The sequence below is a fragment of the Saimiri boliviensis genome, chromosome 8, assembly GCF_048565385.1.
Source record: "Saimiri boliviensis isolate mSaiBol1 chromosome 8, mSaiBol1.pri, whole genome shotgun sequence".
Lineage (NCBI taxonomy): Eukaryota > Metazoa > Chordata > Mammalia > Primates > Cebidae > Saimiri > Saimiri boliviensis.
In genome coordinates, this window is record NC_133456.1 from 74,897,752 (window position 1) to 74,921,934 (window position 24,183).

Genomic DNA, 24,183 nt, shown 5'->3' on the forward strand with positions numbered 1-24,183 from the left:
AACAAAGGGGATCAACCAGGGAGGGACCACAAAGATCTTTTCCAGCTTGACTTTCTAGGGTTCTAAGGGACAAAAAGGGGGTCATGTAGTTCCTGATTCCTTGATTTCTCCTTAGCATTTGGAAAGAACTGGACATACTAAGAAATGACTGCCAGATTCTTAGTTCTTGAGTTTTAGAAATGGAGGCTCAGCTTTAGCCCTGAATTGAAGAGCTGTGAAATGGAGCTATTACAGGCGACTTGGTCAGCTGGAGGCACTTGCTTCTCTGTTCGTCTCTATGGAAGAATCTCAAAGAAGCGTAATCTTTTGAGATCTGTAATCTCAAAGTAGTGTTGTCACACAACCTGTGTGACTGGTAAACGCTTAATGTCACTATTTGTGCTTCTACTCGTTTCAGCCTCCCCTACCTCATGTATGGAAGTGAGTTCACTTGGTAAGTATGTGGAGAATACAGTAACTGGGTCAGATGAAGGTATATATAACCACTGGTTTCACATTAAGCCTTTACACATGTGTCCTACTCTGATCAAACGGGAGATTTGCCTAATACACCTGAACTTCCTTTCATTTGTGTTTTTGATCAAGCTGTTCTCCAAGCCATAAACTGCGCTTCTGTCCCCCAAGTCGATCCCATCCTTGAGAGCCAGATCAAACATCCTCCAGGTCTTTCCACCTGCTCTCTATTCTCCAGAATGGGACATCAAAATCTCATGTGTTTTTCAGGGACAAGTCAAACACCTTCCAGGGTTTCTTCCCACTGGCCTAACTCTCACGTGTGGGATGTTACAAAGTGCAGTATCTTTGGTGTCAGAGACAAATCCTCACTCCTCCTTTTGCTCCTCAGGCTTAGAATCTCAGTTTTCCATCTGTATAAACTGGGACAAAAATATTTGCCTCATCTGGTTGTTCTGATTGTTAAATAAGGTACCATTCATGGAAGCTGCACCCACAACAGATCAGTATTTTTTCCTCTCTTTCTTCGTTCTTTCCTCTCTCCCTTCCTTTTCCAATCCTCTCAGCATTTTTTAAACCTAATTGGTTGAAAAGACGGAATTCTTCTTGGCAGTTTTTGTGCCCTTTGCCTGGTTGAGTATACGGTTCTTGCAGGCAGATATCATATCTATGTTCCTTCATGGTGTGCAGAACAGTATTTTTAATGTAGTTATAATGTAGCAAATGTCTGTCAGATGAATATATTTCAGGCGCTAATGGATACAAAATAATGTGAATAGAGAGGACTTTGGGACTGGTCAAGAATACATGGCACGTCTGTTGGGCAGTCTGGAGCAGAAGCCAAAGTGATATGTTGATACTGACATGGAGCCCAGTGTTCCTGAATAGCAAGAGATCTCCAAACTCCAGCTTGTTGACTTACAGAGTCATCCATCCCCAGGAGGACCAGTAACGGGATGGTGGTCATCCCTCCGTGGACCCATTCCTGTAGAGACACAAAACCGTCCCGGTCGTCGTCCATCCCTTGCAACATCTCCTTCAGTATCTGTGGAATCCAAAGAGCAACCATTGTCCATTTTCGTCATCGACACGTCTACCTCCCTTCTGCCTCTGCTGTCTTGTTCGTCTTGCATTATTGGTTTGTGTTTTACCCCTTTCCCCTCCTGTTAAGTGCCAATAGAGCAGACTGGGAGTGAGGAGGCCAAGCTTCCAGGACTGGTTCTGACCTTGGGCCTTGGGCCTTGGGCTAGTCACTCTGACTCTGTGCTCTCTGGTTTGCTTATCTGTAGAAATGGAAACAGTATTGTTGTGTTTGCAGCAGCGTAGCAGGGATTAGAGAAAATGAATGTAAAGTGAATAATATAATACCTGACACATAGAAGCCCCCAAATGGAATTATTCCTGTGATTCATATTATCTGGTGATTGGGGAAAATCTCTACAATTCTTTCTAACAGAAATCTCGATGGTTTTCTCTAAATTCTTTGATTGATGAATTTCTGTTATAACATTTTAGCTCTGGTGAAAATATTAGCCTTGTTATTTCAGTTACGTCTGCATGTTTTCCTGCTGCCTACGTTTTTCCTGTCGGAGAGGTGGAAGGTAAAGGGCAGGACTCCAAAGAAGCTGCCTAAAGAAGATGAGTCTGGGAGCACCTGCAGAGTAAGCACTCATTCATGTCCCGAGCGTGGACCCACTCACATCTTGGAAGCTCACTCCAAAGCCACCCCGTCCTTTCAGAAACTCACAGGCCTTAGCTCTGTGGGGTCCCACTCCAGGTACTGGGCGATATGCAGCATTTGGTTGACAATGCAATCCATCTCCTAGAAAATAGCAAAGGGAGAAAATATCAAAAGGAGACAACCAAACATGTGTCCTTAAGAGCAAAACTAAAAATTAAGCCCAGTGGGAAGACAGACAGGGCACAGCAAGAGAAGAAGCTGATGCAGTAACTGGCATTTGTGAGGAGCTCAGTTTATTTCCATCTTGACCACAAAGCTCACGAGAGGCACAGAGCATGCATAAGCTGGAGGTAGGCAAAAAGCTCATGAGCACTGGCTTCTTCCTGGACCCACCTTCCTTCCCTTATTTTGTGCTTTAACTTGGAAAGTATAGAAAGCACTCCTGTTTTACCCCACTTTGTGATTATAGCTTTCACAAATACTTACAAACCAAGGCAGGTTTCTCCTGTCACTTCTCATCACTCATCCCCACAGCTTCAGCAATTTGGGATCCATCTCCCCACTTGAGGCCAGTTTCTCTTGCATGGAGGGTTACTGTGTTGGTCTTAGCTCAGGTATCATGATTTCCATTTCTTTTGGTATATCCTCTGCTTCCTTTTTACCATGGTCCAGCCCTTAGCCCAGGAGTCCGTGGACAGGAAACTCATGAGGAATACATTTACTTGATCAATGAGCCTTTTGGTACTGAGGCCAGGCTCCATCTAAAACCTCACAGAATTGTTGGATGCCAGTGAGTCAGTGTTCTGAGAGCCCCACTGAAACATACCAGACTGAAGAGGCATTTAGTATTAAAGTTAGCCCCACTTAGGCACCAGCTAAGATGTTCATAGTAAGATTGTTTTGGGAGGACGTGATGGTAGACTGAAGCAAGATTCAAAAGTGGCAGGTACCTCTGCCAGATAGAATGCTGGGTCAAAACAGCAAGCTAAAACCCAGCAGGGATTTTAACAAATTGTATTTCATTTAAGTTAAAAAATAATTCATTGCAAAACTACAAGATAGGCTAGTAGATGAGGGTAAGAAAGTGGGCAGAAAGATGGGGAGAGGTTTTTGGCAGAAGTTCCAATAGAAAAGAGTTTGTCTATCTGGTTGGGTCCAAGATTTCATGAGAAAATGTAATTCGGGAACCAAGAATTGGACTCAGTGTTGGGCTATGTAAATAGAAGCAGAGTTGGCAGATTTCAAAAAGAAAAAGTCCTCCTGAGGTCTTCCTGGTCAGGCCACGTTTGGATACTTAAAGATTGGGGATGGATTCTGTTCTGTGCCACATTTCAGGAACAGCATTGACAAACCAGACCTTGTTCAAAGTGGATATTTAAGCCTGCCTTGTGAGAATCAGTGTAGGAATAGGGAAATTTTAGCTCGGAGAAGATTTTATGGGAGATGTGATAGCACCTTCAAATACGTGAAGGCCTATTGTATGGGATAGGTATTCCACTTGTCCTGATCAGGTACAGGGCAGAAGGAAGCAGAGGGATACAGAGAAGGGAGGAGTTGAGGATTGACTTATTTTGGCCTCCCTGCTGGGTTGGGGGATTGGGAAGCAGAAGCAGGTTTTGACTTGAAAACTTCCCCAGCAGGCAGAGGAGTGCCTGTGTTCAGGAAGGAAGCCGTCTCCAGTAGTCACCCCCAGCAGTGGAATGGCTATCTTAAGGTAGTGGGTGTCCTCCCTGTTACCGTATGGACGCCAGGGATTCCAGGTGAAAAGCTGAATCAGGTAACTCTTGCGATTTGCTTCAGTCCACCAATATTACCTTTACAACGTATCTGGAATTTAACAACTTCTTACCACCTGCAACGATTCTACCCTGCACAAGTCTACCACCATTTCATGCCTTGATTATTTCAATGGCCTCCCAAGCAGTATCCCTGCTTGCATGTCCTCTGTCACTCAGGCTGGAGTACAGTGGCGCGATACTGCTCGTGGCAACCTCTGCCTCCCAGGTTGAAGCGATTCTCCTGCCTCAGCCTCCTGAATAGCTGAGACTACAGGTACCCGCCACCACACCTACCTAATTTATTTTGTATTTTTAGTAGAGATGGGGTTTTGCCATGTTGGCTAGGCTGGTCTCAAATTCCTGACCTCAGGTGATCCACCTGCCTCGGCCTCCCAAAGTGCTGGGATTATAGTCATGAGGTACCACACCGGCCTAGAGTGATTCTGTTAAAACATAAGTCAGTCACATCACTCCTCTGCTCAAAATCGTCAATGGTTCTCCATTTTTCTGGAGTAAAAAATAAACACTTCTTTTTTTTTTTCTTTTGAGACAGAGTCTTGCTCTGTCACCCTGGCTGGAGTAAGTGGTGCCATCTCAGCTCACTGCAATGTCCACCTCCCGGGTTCAAGTGATTCTCCTGCCTCAGCCTCCTGAGTAGCTGGGACTATACATGTGCACTACCACGCCCTGCTAATGTTTGTACTTTTAATAGAGACGAGGCTTTCACCACATTGGCCAGGCTGGTCTCGAACTCCTGACGTCATGATCCGCCCTCCTCGGCCTCCCAAAGTGCTGGGACTACAGCTATGAGCCACTGTGCCCGGCCAAAGATAAAGACTCTTAGTCACCTATGAAGTTGAATATGTTTTGCAAACTCCCCACTCCCCTACTCCCATCCCATGACTTCTCTGACCTCATCCCCTATTACTTCCTCACTCTGATCTCGTCTGTTCATTCCACTCCATTCACACTGGCCCGGAGTGAATCTTCTAACATCTTAGGCACCCTCAGGACTCTCACACTCACTGTTCTTTCTCTTGGAAGGCTGTTCCCCTCACTTATTCCTTCACCTCCTTCATGCCTCTGTTCAGATGCCCCCTTCTAGAAAGGCCTTTCTTGGCAACCCTCGCTAAAGGTGCAACTTCTTCTAACATTTCCTCTCCTTTATTATCCTTCTTAGCACCCATCTCTACCTAACATATGTTTTTACTATGCTGCTTAGTGTCTGTGCTTGAACTAGAATGAAAGCTTCCTGAGGGCATGGAACTTTGTCAGTTGGCTAAACTGCTGTACCCCCAGTGCTTAGAAGAGTGCCTGACATAATGTGGACACCCAGCACATATGTGTTGGCCAAATGCTCGAGAATCTGTGATTCTCTGGATGTTCCCTCCAATAACCCAACCCACAGCATTGTAATGTGGTTGGTGGGGGGGGGGGGTCCCATGGAGGCACCCTGGGTGAATTCGGATGACTCAGTTGGTCTAGAGAACTTGTTCCCTTCTTTCCTCCCTCTGGTCTGACTCAGCCCCATGCATCTCAACCTCAGGGCCTTCTTGTTAATGAGCCCTACCTCTGACATTGCTAGACAGGACCACAGGGCCTATCTGGCTCTGCTTGCCTGCTTTTCTTTCCATTCTTCCTTTTACTCCATGAGCCTTGACCCATCCTTGCATATTCCTGAAGGGGTGAGGGTAAGTCTCGGGCTTTCTCAGGTGCGATGGGATGGGAACATGGACAGACTCAGGCTTGCTCAGGTGCAACGGGATGGGAACGTGAGCAGACAGAACCAGACTCCTTGGCTAGTGCCCTGGAGTAGCAGAAGCAGCCAAGGGCGATGCCAAAGCACATCAGCAGTAGCCAGCAGCCTCCTTCCTCGTGCCCTTTCCCCCTGGTCTTCTTGCCTCCCCCACCCTCTCTTCTTGGCCTCAGGACTCCTTCAGAAATTTGCAGGGAGAGCTTGTGAACTGAATGGGAAGTTAAGCTAGGTGACATGCTAAAGCCTCCCTCCATCCTGAGATTTTAGGATCCCAGGCTTCTAGAGTGAAAAGGTAAGGTGGAGTTCACGCTCTGCAAGTCTGGCTGTTTGGAAATAGCAGGTGGGAAGGTCTTACTCGGATTTCCTCAGCCCGTATCGAGACATTGCTATTACTACGAAGACGGAACTTGACATTTTCAGATTCTTTCTCTGCTTGCTCCCTGCTCCCCTAGCCTTTCTCAGATCCATGAGGGATATTTAGAGTGAGAACTTACCGCTTGGTCCAGGAGACCGTTCTCATCTGAATCATAGAGGCGAAACATGACTGTAAGAAACACAGAGGTAAGCCTGAGGTGTCCTCTAAGAAGCAGGGATGGCTGAAGTTTTGATGCTGCCAAGTTTTTAGATTACTTCGGTCACCCCGTGGCGAAGGCTGTGGGAGCCAGCTCTCCCTCCCTCTGAGCGCAGAGTCTGACTTCCTAATGGAGAGGCTGAGCCAAGGGAGGAGAACCACCTGGCTTCTGGACCTGTCTAAGCAATACCTATGTGGCTGATGAGGTCCAGGTCGTGAGTGTGATTCCCTGACACTTTTCAGCGCCACAAGGACACAGCCTAAAGCAAACGCCCAGCTGGTGGTGGGGCAGAGGCACCAGAATTTCGCTTCTATTGAGCATAGAAAATGTAGAGTTAGGCAGATTTCAATCCTGGGGTTGCCCTACCACTTCTGGGGGGTGTCCAACAAGTCACTTAGCTTCTTTGAGCTCAGCTTCTTTATCTGTAAAGTGGAGATGATAACAGTTGGTTTCTCCCAGGGTTATTATGAAGATTAATGTGTAACTGATAGGCCAAGTCAACTGTGCTTAGAACATAGCACTCAACAGATGTTACTAATTTCTATTTTCCTTTTTAAATGAACATTTATATATCGCATTTAACATATACAAGATACTGTCTTATGTACTTTGTCATTATTACTTCATCCTCAATGATGCTATGAGATAGTTATTACGGAAGGCTTTTTTTCTTTTTTCTAAAAAGTATTCAGAAACATGCTATTCAGAAACATTTTCATTCTTGTTCTAATTGCAGGGAGGTGATGTAGGATAAGGAAAATCTGGGAGAAAAGTTTGGACAAGGGACTACATTTTTACTTATAGGACCTGGAAACCTATATTTTACTCAACCAAAAGGCAAAGATCCTGTCTGTGGTCTCATAAGTCAGCATGGTAGGAAGCAGAGATAAGCATTTCTTCATTTTCCTGCCTTTTTTTTTTTGAGATGGAGTCTTGCTCTGTCTCCTAGGCTGGAGTGTAGTGGTGCAATCTCAGCTCACTGCAACCTCCGCCTCCCAGGCTCAGGCGATTCTCCTGCCTCAGCCTCCTGAGTAGCTGGGACTACAGGTGCATGCCACCATGCCTGGCCAATTTTTCGTATTTTTAGTAGAGATGGAGTTTCACTATGTTAGCCAGGATGGTCCCGATCTCCTGACCCCATGATCTTTCTGCTATTCTTTAAAATCCTTCATCATGCCTCCTTTTTCTGCGGAGTGCCCCCGACTGATCCTTCCCTGATGCGGTACAAGCCTTTGGGGCACGTACCCGCCTGGTCCCCTTATTCCTGCTAAGTTATCCCGTGTCATCATTTCCTCCTAGATGTTTTAATGTCTCTGCACCTTGTGTTTTTTTTCAAGGGTGCATCGCTGGTCGAAGTCAAAGTTCTTTAAGGGGAGGGTCATGGGCTTTCGATTCTTTGTGGTTCCTCAGAAGGTCCCAGTCAGAGGTACTCATCATATGCTGCTGACTCACCCAGCAGATGGCTGAATGACATAAAGGACAGAGCTTTTCTGCTAGCAATATTCCAGGACTCCAGGCTTAGGTGACTCTCCAGTACTGACCTCTCTCTGGTCCTACTGTGCATGAACAATAGAACTAGAAAGGCCTGAGCAAGCATCTTAATTTTAGCAGGGTGGCCTTGGGAAAGTCTTTTAACCTTCTTGTGCTTTCCTTCTAGGTTACAATGTGGTTAAAATGAGAATGCATTTAAAGTGCTTAGAAAATATAAGGTGTTTATGAATGATAGTTGTTATTGTTATTATTGCATTGGCAATAGGTGTGGGATTTCAGGCTATTATTTCCAAAAATACATGCTTGGTTTTTAAAAAGAAAAGTGTAACTTGTTTTCAATCCTTATTTAAGGAAGGATATAAATTGATATGATTTAGTAAAAAGCAAACCAAAATGAAAACTCCATATGACAAGGTTTCTGCCACAAAAAATTGCAAGGAAAAAAATAGCAAAAGATGGAGAGGGGTCCAAAAGATGAAAAGAAAATGAAGAGACGTAATAACCAGCTGTGCGGCGCGAATCTTACCTGGATCCTGATTCAAACAAGCAACTGAAAATACCTAAGATAACTGAAAAATGTGAATACTGACTATTCGATCACAGTAAAAGGAATCATTTCTGATGGCATTGCAGTTATATTTAAGAAGAGGAGTCTGTGATTTTAGAGGTACATACTGAAATATTTACAGATAAAATTATAAGATGCCTGGAATTTGCTTTGAAATACTCTGAGGCAGAGGGAATGGGTAGGTGTTATAAACACAAGACTGACCATGAGTTGATTATTGTTGCGGCTGGGTGATGGGGCCATGGAAGTTCATTACGCTCCCGACTTTTATCTTTGAAATTTTCTGTCACAAAATGTTTTAACATTTCTTCGCATCACTATTATAAGTCTCAGAGTCATTAATGCAGAAAATCTGTCATCTTCTCTTTGGTATTATTAACAAATATAATGCCCAAAACTCAAAATCTAGCTAAATGCTGGAAATAATTTGATGTTTCACTTTTAACATTAGCTAGAAGAAAACAGAAATCTGCTACATTGCCACCAAATTAGCACTTACAACTTGCCATTGTTAACACCTCAGACCTATGGGGGAGATTTTTAAGCTCAGCTAATGAGCAAACTGTTTCATTTTGTTTTTTGGCAAGAGTTAACCTTTGGCAGACTTCCCTTGCTAATGTTTAAGTCTTGTTGACTAGTCTCATTATTAAATGGAATTTTGATTTTGGCTATAATGCGTACATGATTTTTCCTTACTGTCTGCTTAAGTTCCCAAGAGAAGCAAAGACAATACAAATTTTTTAACAAGGTCCTATCATGTCCTGTTTTTTAACAGTATGTCTGCAGGCTCACAGAAGCCAGGGAAACCGTCCCTGGACTGAATCATCTACCAGACTGCAGGCTGTTTCAGCCACTGTGAACTTTCTGCCCCCAGCTCTTACTCTTCTCCTGCAATTTCCTTTTCAACTAACTGGCCCCCTCATTCTCTATAGGCCAAGATCTTGGGGTGGAGCATACGTAGAGAAATGGACAAAGCCTTACTGAGACAGAGTTGATGAGATTTCAAGAAAAAAATAATTCCTCATAGTTAAGAGTTGCCTGGGCACGGAATAGGGGAAGGAGGACAGATGTTGAATATCTTTCTTTAAAAAACCTATTATGAGGAGGTAGCAATTTGCTGAGTAAAGGCTTTCAGGAAGTCCGGCCAGCAAAGCAAGGGAGTCTTGACCACTTAATGGGACCCCTTCCCCTTTCCAAATTCTGGTTCTCAATGTCTGGATATCGGATGCCCTTCCCATGTGATACACAACTGGTATGATGTCTTAGAGTGGATTCTAGGAGTTGTCCATATCACTGCTGGTAGCAGGACAAAGAAACCTCCCCAAAGAGGCAGGACCTATACCCACGATCCCAGCTCAATCTCCAGTGTGTTTATGAATAATGGACAAGACCCCAGATCTCTCTCTAGGAAAAGGTGGAAGCCCCTTGACAGGGTGAGCACTTACACTCCAGCTTATCCTGAGGTCGCCCTGTTTCCAGTAGAGAAAGGTAGCACACAACATCCTTCAGGTATACCATGGGGGATTCTGAGCTTGAAGACCGAGGGACAGGGGATTCCAGGGGCATCGCAGCCACTTGGTCTTCGGCTGGTACTTGCTTCTCAACCACATTTGATTCTGTGACAGACAAAGGGAAAACATCCAAGGACATTTTCTGTTTAGTAAATATGAACCCCTCTTTGTTACCCCATCCTTTTCATGGTAGAGGCAAGGATTTTGTAGAAGTGTCTTCAAAAGCTTGAGTTACACAGATGTGATCAAATTAGTGGCCCCAGAAATCCGATTTGTGGAGTTCATATTCTCTGAAGGGATTCCATTCTGAGAAAATGATCTCCTCCTCCTCCTCTTCCTTTAAGAGTCTATTTCTTTGCAGGAAACTTGTCTATACTCTGAATATTCAGAAAAGATGATAGTGATTGTTGGTAATATCAATAATCAACAGGTAAATGTCATTTGGCCTACTTTTTTGGGAACGTACCCAACTCGTAGAAGTAATTTTGGCTGAGATTTCAAAATAGTAAATGGTCAATACTTATTTCTCAGCAGACCTCCTTATAATTTTCTCTTCAAAAACATTTAAAGACAAATAAAGGATGAATATTCAAAAGAGAAAACTGGGATTGATAATCAAGGAATCTCCAGAAACTCGGAAGAACTCAAACTAACTGCAAGTCTAATCATTTGGATGAAGAAAATGTAGAAAGTGAATTATTGTACCACAGGAATGGGATAAGTTTTCTCTTTGAAGTTTCTCCTTTCTAAGGTAGGAAAACACTTTGTCTTTTCCACACTCTGCCCTCTGGTTCAGAAATATAAGCTCTATTACTAACGAAAGCTAACCACCCCTATTCTCCTGTGTGAATTCTGTTTTTGAGACACTTTGAGTGCTGTCTTCCCTCTCTACCTCCATGCTCATTAGAAATGATCTCTTAATATCTATCAGGAATGTACGACTCACAGAGGATAACTAACTAGGGAACAAAAGGAAGATGTACATAGGAAAATCCAACGTTTTAGGTGTTATAAAATTATACCACCAAGTAATAAAGTACTGAAGGTAGAGGCAGTGGGAGAGACAGCCTTGATAGTAATGTCTGCCAATGAAGGCAATGTTACCTGTACACTCTTCACTCTTCATAGAGAGAAACAAATAACCAAGCAATGGGAATAAATATGCCATTTTAGGCAAGTAGGGCTGTGCTAGGTGAAAGCCTTCTGGGTCCCAGGGATTAGGCTGTGGGACCAAGTTGACCATGATCCAAATGGACAATAGGAAAGACCAAAGGTAACTGACACACTTCATATGTTACAAAGGGCCTCATGAAGAATCCAAGATGGAGCCTACAAAACACAGCTGCCAAGTAAGGAAAGAAAGCCTTATCCTGAGATTCCAGAGGACCAGACTTTCAAAAGCAGTTTTCTACCAGACGAGACCCTCAGCAGGATGCAAGAAGACATCACCCCTATTAAACAAAAGCAGAAAGCTTGGAAAAGTAGAGATGAAAATACAGCAGGATGAGATAAAGACAGGGATCGTGAGACAGGGGAGGGTTGTAATAAAATTTCATGTTCAATGAAGTATTGCAATCATCACTGGAGGAAAACATGGGAACAGGCCTTTGTACTGGGCTAGTCCGTTATACCCAAAGTTATTGCTATGTCCTCAGATGATTCATCCATTAAAACATTATCGATGACTTCCACCTGGACTAAAATGGACAAACGGAGACCAGATTTACTGTCTCGCCTAACACAGTGACAAAACTGGACAAAATATATGAAACACTGGTCACAGGACATTACATTATCAGGGAGGACCAAACACTGGTCCCTGAGATGAGATGACTCCTACAACTGCCACATCAGACAGTTTGAAAGAGCTTCTAGGCTGCAGTCTCTGAGTGGAGAGGAAGCTGGAAGCCCACAGTGGCTAGGGTTCACACAGTAGGCTCTGGAGAGGAGGGGATGCACAGAGAGCAAGCTCTGACGATGTGTACAAGGTCCCCTTTGAGTAACAGCCAATAATTCCCTTCAGGTATTCAGTTGAGTAGTGATTAGCACACTCCTGGAAGGAAAACACCTAAGGCTGGGGAAAGAACCAGGATTAGCGGGAATAATCCTTGGAATGCAAAGAGAACCAGGAGTAATGTCTATTCCCGCCAACCAGGGTAGAAAACTCCCATCATTCATGAATCATCAATGGAGTATTCAGAAGCATTGTTTCTCAGTAGTGAGTAAATGCCTTTCTGGTCCTGTCCAATGAAGCTTTAAAGATAGATCCCAACATATCAGACTGTTTCCAAGTAACCTAACTATACCTAAAAACAAAGCCTAGGATTATTTGTAGGAATGTGAAAATCCAGTGCTCAACATTTAGTGAAGAGATACCATAAATTCTATACAGATTCTTCCAGAAAATTTAAGAGGCAGGAACCCTACACAACACATTTTGTGAGGCCAGCATTACTCTCAAGCCAAAGACAAACAATGACATGACCAGACATGCACATGCAAATCAATATCCTTCATGAGCACAGAGGCAAACGTTATTAACATTTTAGCAAATCGAACCTCATAATATGTAAAAAGAAATTAAATAAGACCAAATTAAGCATATGAAAAGATATTCAACATCATTAAAGCACAAGACTATTTGTAACACTTTTATTTATAATGATCATAAACTGGAAGCAATCTAAATGTCCGTCAGTAGGTTAATAGACAAATTGTGGAATATCTATATACTTAAACACTAATCAGCAACTAAAATATGTGAACTATTGATACATACAAAGTGGATACATCTCAACATCATTATGTAGAGTGATAAAAGGCAGACCCAAAGGAGTAGATGGTGTATGATTCCATCTCTATAAAATCTAGACAACGCAATCTAACATATATGACAGAAAGCAGATCAGTAGTTGTATGGGGATGAAGCGTGGGATTATAAAAAAGGGATTATAAAAAAAACTTTTAGAGATGATGGGTGTGTTTGTTATATTAATTATGGTGCTAGTTTTATAGGTACGTACAGATGTCAAAACGTATTATTAATTACACACTTTAACACATGCAATTTATGCTAGTTCATACTTCAATCCTTGGATCTTGAACCATTGCTCTAGTTTTTATTGAAGTCTACTGCTCACTCCTGTCATAGAGATGCAGGGGTCCAGGAAGACTGAGAGACACTGACACTGTCTCTTTAGTGTCCTTCCTCTTCATTCTTCCTTACATGAAATACCCCTAACCTATGGCCATCTGAGTACATCCCTCAGCTACCACCAGTGAAAAAGGCTAACACCCTCTTCTGGATCAGAGAGGTTCTGTCCTGGTGCCGTGTCATGAACCCTTTCATGTGAGGGTTCTGGGCAGACCTGACTGGTTCCACTTTCTCTCCTGGTATCCGTGTTACTTGTTCCCTTCTGGTTGGGGAATGTGGCATAATGGGAACACGTAACATAGAACACTCTTGATGTTCTATATATTTGACATTTTTGTTGTTTCTTTATTTTTTTTTGGGTCCTTCAAATACCTTACAATGTGAATAAATTACTTTTCTAATTTGGAAAAACTAACACAAAATATTGGGGGATTTTCCTCAAGACTTCAATATTCCAAGTTGCTGGAACGTCTCGGCAGCCTGAGAAATTAATTAAACACCGGGATACTGAAGTTCTTGTTAGTCCTGGGCCTTCGTCAAGGGAAGGGTGGGCTCAGCCTTTCCTAAGCTGCCATTCTGACAGTGACAGATTGCTCAGGCCTCTGAGCCAAATTCTGGACTCTGAAGGCCCTGCTCTGCTGTCTCTATGGGCACAGGCATTACCTGCCTGGCTCTGGGAATGAACTGGGCTTTGCTAGATGTGAGTCTGGAGACTGATCTGATAGGCCTAGACAGGCCACATGAAATGAGAATCTAAGTTCCTCCTCTGGCTTCCACCTGGGCAACAGGAAAAGGCTGGTCTTTTCAGCAGATGGCCTGATGGAAGGTGAGTCCAGGACTTGGCTCTTCCTTATTGGCAGGGGCCCCTCTCTGTGGTGACTGCCTGGCCCTGTAATTCTTGCTTTTGATAAACAGGGACATCTAATTAAGACATCTGTGGAAAAGGGCCTAGCAGGAAAAGGTTTTTTCCTTTTAAATCTCAAGTCTCAAAAGAAGAGGAAAAAAATGCTATATACCTCTTTGGGCCAAGAGTCAGATAATTGCCCTTTCATGATTTTACCACAGGGGGCTGATTTTTCCCATACACAAGGAATATGGTACATCACGAAATCACTTCTCCAGGAGGAAATCTCTGGACATTTCTACTTTAGACCTAGAATGATACAACTATTGCAAATACACATGGAGGTCCAATAAGTCAGCTAACTTCCATTATCATCATCCATCATCTTTTCTCCAACATCACATAATGACTTGTCCCCAATAAGTCCTTCCTTGGTACCTTAGAAACATTAGCCACTAAAACAAAACCTGCCCAGACAATTTAGAACCTCCAGGAGTGAAGGTATCTTCTTCCAGATTCCTCCTGAAGTTGCAGACACTCGGGATAAGAAAGTCTCTAGGTTAAGAATTTGGGTCAAGATGCTTTTCATCACTGAGTTTCTTGCTGGGAGTTTAAAATCTCAGAGCTCCTAGTTTCACCCTTTCCTCCCTAGCACAAGAATGATTTACGCCAGTGTATGCCTCCTCTAGTCCACAGAAGAAGTAAGAGTTATCTATGGATTAAGTTCATTTCACCAATGGGCCATGGACCAGCATGGCTGAGTGGGGCGCTGGGCAGGGCATGCACGAGCCAGCACTTTTGTGGAGTCTTGCCCTGCTGCTGTCCCTGAAGCCATAGAGAAGGCAGAGCTCCTCCTAGTCCTTGCTTTCTAGTGCTCTGTGCACAGCCTGGAGTTTGCTGAGCTTATGATCCAGGGGTAACTGTTTTTCCCCAACCATGCTCTGCTTTCCATCTATCATGAATTGTTTATCTCACCAGCTACACACTGAAAACTCAATAATCCTTCCAGTTTCTCTTTTTGCTGTGACAGGAAGAAAGATTAGAACTACATGGAAGAAATTCTCTCATCCCACTTCCCTGTTGCAATTAGTTCCCCTTCTCCTTCAGCTGTAGTTTCGCTATCTTGTTTTATATATATTTAAAATATAATAAAACTGCATTCTTTTCCCCCAGGTCCATCCCAAGAGCTGGAATTCACTTTTGGATATCTCTAAAGCTTTTCAATAAAATGATAATGCACAGTTAAAAAAAAAAATCTGACTCTCTGTGAGTCTTTGCATTGAAAGCTTCAGGAGCAACCTGGAAGAAAGAGAGCCCATGAGAGACCTTTCACGAGAGGAGGATGGCCAACTGATGTACATGGAGACTGAGGGTGCAGACTGAAGGAGATAACGGCAGACCACACTGAGTTAAGAATAGAATATACTTACGGTCTGAGTGCAGTGACTCATGCTTGTAATCCCAGCACACTGGGAGGCTGAAGTGGGTGGATCACTTGAGGTCAGGAGTTCGAGACCAGCCTGGCCAATATGGCGAAACCCCATCTCTACTAAAAAACTACAAAAATTAGCCAGGTGTGGTGGCACACTCTTGTAATCCCAGCTATTCAGGAGGCTGATGCATGAGAATAGCTTGAATCTGGGAGGTTGAGGCTGCAGTAAGTTAAGATCATACCACTGCACTCCAGTGTGGGTGACAGAGCAAGACCTTATCTTAAAAAAAAAAAAAAAGAAAAGAAAAGAATACAGTATATTTATGGAAGGTGGCCTGAATAATAACTGCTAATATTTATTGAACATTTACTGTGTGCCAGGCACTGTTCTAAGCACCAACATATCTAATTCAATTAACCTCCATAACAACATTTGTTATCTCACTTGGGGACACTGAGGCACAGAGATATTGTTCAAACATGCCCACGGTTACAGAGCTAGGTAGTGTCGGCGCTGGGAGTCAAACCTAGACAGTCTGGCTCCTTAAGCAACATGCTCTATTGCCTGACCCAACTCGAGGTGACAGTACTCAGGACATTTGTATTGAATATGAAAACAGAAATTAAGTATGGTAACCTTTTCTTCTCGTTTTCATGGGAGCATCTGGCCTTGGGCCTGGCCTGCCAGCAGCAGAGAGGAATGGCTTCCCACTGATAAACATGTCAGGGAAGATTCCACATCTCTCACAGTCCACGTCTCTCACAACCTGCTGCCTATGGGCACCACTACAGCAGCCCCACTGAGAGTGCAGCCAGGCCTATGCCACGGGAACCAGCCACACCACCAGGACCACTGTGTCCTCTCTCGGTCTAGGAAAGACAGCAGGAGCCTTGAGGTTGGATGACTCTGGATTGAATCCCTGGCTCCACGAGTCATACCAGTGGTATATAATCTCTTAAGGTCTCGGTTCCTCATGTGTAAAGTGGTGTGATTGTGAAGCTTAGATGAAATGTATAATGAACAGATGCCTGGCAAATACATCTTCAAGACTATTTGAGCTGGCTTCCCTTGCTAACTTATCAGCAAATCCCCAACTTATTCAAAATAGTTTATACATGTTGTTGGAAGTCAACCAGGACACACTTTTACCCTCTTGCCTTGTTCCTCTTCAGCCACCCACTGGTAGAGTCATCTGCACCTCAGCCTTAGAGCCACAGCCACCTCTTCCTCTCTCTTTCTGACACACACACACACACACACACACACACACACACACACACACACACACACACTGTTTCTCCTGAAGAGGTGCTCCACTTTCTCCACTTTCTGGGCAGGCATACGTATCAGAGGTAAACATCCAGCAAACTGTCCCAAGTCCCGACCTGCTCTGTTCCAGGGCAAGTAAAGCAAGAACATTTACCCAGCCTTGGAATCGCAGAACATTCAGATGACAGGTGCCTCAGAGTTGGAGGTTCTGAAGGCCGCAGGAGGACCAGATCTGCATAAGAGGGCACAATTACTTGAGGACAGCATGGCTGGTTAGGTTTCCCCACTTCTCCCCAAGGATAAGGTATTCCCTACTTCTCCCGCAAATCTTACATTCCATAGACTTACCAGTATCAGGAGCACAGGCTTCGTCTGCTTTGGTGGCATTATCTGCATTCTGTACATTAGAATCTGAGGAAGAAAAAGAAGGTTTAAAGACCAGCCTAGGCCCTCCAGCTTCTTGGAAAGGCAGGTACGGGACCTCCCCGTGGGACCTGGTTCACCAGGGTCATGTCCATGTCTCCGGGTTACTGTCAGCTGGGTTCATGCTCACTTATTAAGGTTGGCTGTGTCTCGCCCATTACAGCCCAAGCTCCAGGAAGACAGGGATCTTGGCTTCCCTCTCCTCTAACACTTCCAGGGTAGTCGCGGCCTGGATGCAGAAGCTGAGTGTGCTCGGTCCATGGACCATCAGCCTTTGCTGAAGGCTCTCTCCCCTGCCATGCATTATTTTGTGTCTCCTCTTTCCCTATTCTGCTCTTTAATCCATAGTGGCAGGAATTATGCTTCCTCTTTATTCCTCTTGCTAAGAGGTTCATCAGACAGGGCTTCCTGTAAGGCCTTATGAGGAAAAGCATCTCTCTCCCTTGGGGCGGTTACTATGTTCAGGGCGACCTCCAGGAATGCAGCCTATAGCAGTGGCAGTGGTGAGAGCTACACAGGTCTACTTATCTTGGAGAAAGTTGGTCTGCGTACCTGGGCCGCTGGCGTCGCTGGTGCTGGCCCCTTCCTTGGAGTGGTCAGGGGTCTGCTGTCTGGGTTTCTGGCTGAAGGCCAGGAAGAGGTGAATGCTCAGTGGCTGGGGAAGGTCCACCTCCAGGTACGCCCTCATGAACAGCTTGAAGACATCATAGCTAATCGGCTGAGAAGGGACAGAAGGGCAAAGTCAGTGAAGAGAAGCAAACGGAGAGAGAGGAAGAGAGAAGGGAAAGGAGTAGAAAAGACAGCAGGTGAAAGCAATGGAAAGGGAGGCAGCAGGAAGTGGAGGAGCTGATGGGGGCAGGAATGAAAAAGCCCGGGAAGTGATAGAGAAGGACAGGCACAGGGTGCAGGAGATGCGTATGAGAAATGCTGAGCTTGCATATTGGGGTTTGGTGGGGCACACAACCCGGGCAGGCTCTTGTAATGAGAGAGGATGTTATTAAATTTAGATAGAAAGTGACGTGTTGGAGAGAGCCCAGGGAGTGGAGGCCACAGTGCAGAGCTCTGCCTTAGCCCAGGCCCGTGTGAGGGATGTGGCTCTCATGAGTGGGGGCAAGGTCTGTGCCTGGAATCCTAGTTAAGATGAAGAAGGATGTAGTTGAAAACATGATGGAAAGAAGTGGTTCTTCTATAGTATGTTGGTTTTCCTCTTGTGCCTTGACAGATGTGAGTCCTGAATATTCAGGTCTCACAAAGTAGGAAAGACCTGGAAGAGAAAAGAACAGGCTCCATCTTTCATTACTTTCATAGTCCTTATCTTCCCTGGAAAAACCCTCAAATAAAACAGGGCGGCGGGGGCTGTGGCTCTGGCTCAGCTGCTTCTCAAAACATGTCCTTGTGAAGGTTTTAGGCACCAGGAGAAGAGCAGGAAGCCAACGACAGAAGGTAGAACCAAGTGATATGCCAAAAACTAGACCCTCTTCCTGCTGTGTCTCTCCCAGTACCGCCTGGCTTCTGGTCCCAGGCTGGGAGCAGCTATGCCAGAAAGGGCTGCTGTACTCAGCAAACACTCAACAACAACAGTTTGCAGTGAGTCATCACTGGCTTATGCTTTGATGGCATCAGATTCTTCATCAAACCGGCAGATGCTCCTGAAAATGATTTGAGGAAGCACTACTCCGAGATCTGCTGTGCAGAATTCTGTGAATAATAGCAGCCATGAGAATAAAATCCCTTTTCAGGAGCCTACTTGGTGCTCCCATCAAAATGTTGGTAGCATTTAACCCCTTGTCTGTTCTGGGAGATCTGGGAGGCTTCTCCAAACGAGGGAGTGGCTTACATGGGTACAAACAAGTTCGGGTTCAAAATCTTGGCCTTAAAAGTGAGTAATAGCCTCCCCACCCCACCGGGAGCTCACAAAGAAATTTCTCTTTAGCCCCAGGCTTGGCTGTTCTACCTATCTCCTTTGCAGAGTGAAAGATGTCTGATTCAGCTGGACAGAGGCGTCTACCAGACTAGGGGAACTCTATGCAAATGGTGGACTCACATTTCTTGTGATAGCCATTCATCTCTCTGCTCCTTTTCTGTCCCTGAGTCTCTGTGCCTCTTTATTTCAGTCTTTCTGTCCCTCTCCGTCTTTATAGCTTCAATGCCTCAGAATGTCCCTTCCTCCCACATTCTCTTCCTTCTTCCTAATATACAATAACAAAATCTTTTCTTCCTTCTCTCTCTCTCTTTTTTTTTTTTTTTTTGAGACAGAGTCTTGCTCTGTCACCCAGGCTGGAGTGTCGTGGCATGATCTCAGATGACTGCAAACTCTACCTCCTGAGTTCAAGTGATTTGCCTACCTCAGCCTCCTAAGTAGCTGAGATTACAGGTGCGCACCACCATGCCTGGCTAATTTTTGTATTTTTATTACAGACGGGGTTTCACCATGTTGACCAGGCTGGTCTTGAAGTACTGACCTCAAGTGATCTGCCTGCCTTGGCCTCCCAAAGTGCTGGGATTACTGGCATGAGCCACTGTGCCTGGCCCCTCCTCTCCAGTTGCAACCCATCCGCTATGACCCTTGATTCCAACCTCGCTAGCTCTAATTGCATCTCCAGCATTTTCTTTTCATCTGCCTGCAAGTATGTTAAATGTCCACTATTCCAAAGAAATTGCTGTCTGCCAGAACTACTGGCCCATCCTTCTCCCCTTTCCTTTTACATTTCTCCAAGCAGACCAGACTAGCCTCTTCACCTCCTTAATCCCATTTAGATTGGACCCTAGACCATTACTTCTGAACCTGCTTTGTTGAATGTCACAGATATAATCATCTCTTTTTAGACTTTCTTGCCTTTGGCCTGTCTGCAACATTTCATCCTCTCTTCTTTCTGAAACTCTCTATTTTCCATGGAGTTGTTCTATTTTGGTTCTCTTCATTCTCTACTTTGATTTCACTGAATATTTGCTGATGGCACTGTTATTCATTCATTTGTTTCTAAAGCTCTTTTTGCATTGTCTTTTTGTACCACTTTAATGGACAAGTACTATTTTAAAAGGTAGTTTTCAGTTCCAAAGTGTAGTATTAATCTCCTTCAGCTGGCATCAAATGAAAACTATCAGAATAAAATATTTCTGGAAAGCAGACTGTACTAAATGATATAATAAAAAGAAAGTTTAAACAGTCTAACAAAATGCTGTAAAAAACCAAAGCCAAAAGATCATCAGACAAGATCAGCATGAGACTCAAGAAACCTTGTGACTGGTCTCAGACCAAGTGCATTTTCTCCCTTTTCCCAATCTGTTTCTTCTTCAGCAAATTTGTGAGTGCTGAACTAGAAGATTTCAAGTTCTAAACTTCAATTAGCTTGCTCCCTGAAAACCAGTTCCTCTTCCTGACTTTACAATTTCTTTTAATGCCAATGACACCATTATGCTCCCAACATTACAGGCTCAGCTTTGAACTCTGTTGTTGGAGACTAGTTCTTGTTCCTTCCTTCTGTCCACTGTTCTTCTGCAATGTCTGTCACATTGGTCCTGCTGCCATCACCAAAATTCCTGGGTTCTGACTTGTGTCCCATACATCTCACCCAGACCATTGCCATACCTCTCATAGTCTTCCTTATCCCCATGCACATCCGCCAGTTCTCTCACCTATCTTACCTATCCTTGCCATATTCATCTTCCTAAAGCACAACTCTGATAAGATTGCTTCTCTACTTGAAAACTTTCCATCGTTTTTAATTGCCCATGGAATGGAACTGAGATCAGCTGATGCACTACTGTGTTCTTATACTATACATTGTAAAATATTTGCAAAATGAAATTGGCAAATGGAAATTAGAGGAATGTAAGTAGAAGGTCTAATATGCTGTGTTCTTCAGTCCAGTGGAGCATCCTGTATACTGTCCTAGACCTTTGGGATTCACAGCCTCCAATAATCCCCTCCAACCTAGGTTTGTAGTTACTTTGAGCTCTGAGATGATTCTGGCATTTTCTCCTTTTATTCCCTATGTGCACATATGCACTCTGTCCATGTGCACATGTAATCATGTAATGTATGTATGTATGTGTGTGTGTGTGTGTATATATATATATATATATATATATATATATATATATCCCCACTCACAAGTTGCTGAAGAAGAAACAGATTGGAAAAAGGGGGAAATGTGCTTGAGATATATATATATATATATATATATATATATATATATATATATATACCAAGTAGCAGGTATAATGGCATGGCATGAGGTTAGGGAAACAGAAAGGGTTTAATTTGTCTTGAGTTTGATGGCTTACTGCCACTAAAACGTCTCAATGAGAAATGAATTATTGAGCCTCTTAAGTACAGGGAACAGTGCTGGGCACCAATAAAGAACACACCAATGAATTAGGCATGGGACCACATCTCTAAAGAGTCAGTGTTATGTAAGAGGTAAAGATACTGAAATAATTACAATTCATCAGTGGCAAGCGCCATAGGAAGAGTTGACAAACTGTTATGAAAACTTGGAAAATAACACTGATGGAACTCGTCCAATCATGTATATCCCTATCCTAGAGAACAGGATGCACAGAATCCTATTCTCTAGGATAGGAACATGCATGATTGGACGAGTTCACTCTCTTAGGTGAAGCACAGAACATGCAGACCAGAAGAGCCTCAGAGGGGGCTGGGTCTTCTGATGCCCCTCAGGCTCAGGAAATTCAGTGATGAGCCCCAGTGAACTACCACCAGAGTGAAACCAGAAGCCAGACCTCCTGATTCCTAGTCCAGTGCTCCTGCTACTTTATCTGTCACAGGTTTCAGAGCTGGCATAGTGCTCCCTGACGCTCCCTCCCAGCACCCCATGTTCAGCAGGCAAAGACACGCAGCAGTGTGCCACACTCTCAACGTGATATCTGGGTTATACAAAAGTTCTTTAAAAGCACAGGCCAGGAGCAGAGTAGCTGCTTAGTAAATGCATGATGGGAGACTAACTAGGGAGTGGGTAGGGATCGTGCCCAAACCAGATGACCAACCACTATGCGGCATGCTGGCGATTATTCTCTGAGACCTAGAATAACATCCCAGGCATGGTCATGGTCAGGCCAAAGGAACTCTGTTTTCCCCAGCAGTTTTTATGTAGAAATTAGCTGGGAAATTTACTCCTGCTGCAACCTGCTTAAAGAGAGTGTGTCAATCCTTACACAAACCAAGAAGGGAGCAGAACTAGTTGGAGAGCTTAGCATGCATCAGAGACTTTAATCCTCAAGACAGCAGTGTGAGGAAGAACTGTTACTGTCATTTTGGGGATAAAACACATTTTGACAACATAAATAACTTGCTGAAGAGCACAAAGCATGTGGCAGAGCTGGGATTTGTGCTCAGGTGGCTGGGTCCAGGCTCAGTGCCACCAACCCACCTGCCTCTTTTGCTACAGGGGGTTTTGTCCACTCTCTAGCTGTCTGCCATCACTCTATTCTCCAAGGAATCACTGGCACTGATGGGTAGGCATGTGTTCATCATGGCTAGATGCCGCTCGGCCACTCTACAAACTTTTATTCTCATCCTGGCTTTGCTAGTGATCTGCCCCTTCCCACAGCGAATTCGTTTCTCATTGAGACATTTTAGCAGCAGTAAGCCATCAAACTTGAGAAATTAAACCATTCTTGTTTCCCTAACCCCATGCCATGATATTACACCTACTAGAAGTCAGCTGCACTGTGTGAGAGAATGAAATCAGAGTGACAGAACTCCCCTGGGACACAGCAGTGCCTGGCATATAAAAAGTGGGGGCCAGCCCCGACAGAGGCGAGGGTGGCTGTGTGCTCATAGTAGCCAAGTGCTCCCTGTTTCTGAAAGCTCCCATGGCCTTCATACCCATGGTGGCCCTGACCAGATTGTTCCTCTCCCACTCATCAGCCCCAGGGCAGACAAGCTGATTAGCAGCCCCCGCCAGGCTTTGTTCCCATGTTTTTAGAGCTGGGGGTTGGGGGTGTGGGGCAGTGAGTTCTTTGCTGGCTCTGCTGTCTTCTCTGCATGGTTTCTCCTCAGGAATGTTCTTTGAAATGGTGCATTCTCAATCTTGCCCCTGTTCTGGCGACCTTCCTCATGCTTCATTCTCTCTGCAACTGGTGTATTTTATCCAAAGCCCCTCTTAGGTGTGCCTTGAGGGCACAGGCTCTGTTGATTCATTTCCAGTGTCCAGCAGAGAAGGTGTTGACTGAGTTTTGTTCAACGGATGACAATGTGAATAAGGAAGTGGCCAGCCTCTCCCTATGTTAGTCTTGCAGATCAGTTACTTTTCCACGGTTAGTCCTGATAAAAGGACTCAGGAGCAGAGAAAGGGGAACTGAGTTAAAAACATTCTGGGGAAAGGGGATGGAAGAGGGGTAATAATAGGTACAATTTTTTAAGTGCCCTGTAGGGTGTTAGCTACTTTGCAAAGATCCTCTCATTTGATCACTCATCCATAAATTTCAAGGCTTTTTTTGTTATGTACAGCTTATAGATGAGGAAAGTGAGGCTAAAAGATGTGAAATATTATTCAAGACCCATTGCTTGTTGATGGCAGAGGTAGAACTCTAACCAAAGACCATGTAATTCCAGGGTCATGGGTTTCGCACCTGACCCTGGCAGTAGGAAGTTAAGTCCTACTGGGTGGGGGAAACCATGGGAGATTGTGGAGGGCAGGAACTGTGCTTCTATATGTTTATGCCTTCAACAGTGCCCAGCACAGTGCATAGAAGCCAAAGAAATGTTAGATTCACTGAATTTGAAGGTCGGGGGGAGGTCTTGCATTCATTTATTCAGTCCACGAATATTTCTCGAATGCCTGCTATGAGCCAGATACTTTTCTAGGTGCTGAAGACACAGCAGTGAACAAAAATATTCTAGTGGGAGAGACAGACAATTAATTAAGTGAATTATATAGTATGACAGGTGATGAGAAGTACTTTGGAGGAAAATAATGCAGAGCAGGGGGATAGGAAGTGTCGGGAAAGAGGGCTTCAAGTTTTAGATGAAGAAGCTGATGATCACTGAGAAGATTACTTGAGCACAGGCTGGAAGGTGGTAAGATAATGGACAATGTGATGTGCTGAGGAGGGACAGTCTAAGAAGCAGTAACAGGAAGTGCAGTGGTGCTGAGGTTACGGTGACACTGGCTTGTTTGATAGCATCAAGAAGGCTAATATGCTGAAAAGGAATAAAGATGGGGAGAGTATCAAGAGATGAGGTCAGAGAGCAGGGAGAGGTGCATATTGCAATGACCTTCACA

General features: G+C 44.2%; 1 protein-coding gene across 7 annotated transcripts in view; it reads right to left on the reverse strand.

Annotated features, from left to right (window-relative positions):
• DGKG (diacylglycerol kinase gamma) overlaps nt 1-24,183 on the reverse strand; it is a 209,015-nt gene that overhangs the window by 127,747 nt on the left and 57,085 nt on the right. For 3 of the 7 annotated variants that reach the window (XM_074404671.1, XM_010337689.3, XM_074404672.1), the window contains exons 4-10: nt 17,486-17,651; nt 16,859-16,921; nt 16,665-16,742; nt 9,745-9,915; nt 6,163-6,212; nt 2,201-2,275; nt 1,376-1,498 (exon numbers count right to left, since the gene is read on the reverse strand). In XM_074404671.1, coding sequence (XP_074260772.1) covers nt 1,376-1,498; nt 2,201-2,275; nt 6,163-6,212; nt 9,745-9,915; nt 16,665-16,742; nt 16,859-16,921; nt 17,486-17,651 — 726 coding nt within the window. The remainder of the gene's footprint in view (nt 1-1,375; nt 1,499-2,200; nt 2,276-6,162; nt 6,213-9,744; nt 9,916-16,664; nt 16,743-16,858; nt 16,922-17,485; nt 17,652-24,183) is intronic. The other 4 variants (XM_003926986.4, XM_003926985.4, XM_003926984.4 and 1 more) reach the window with 2 other exon arrangements.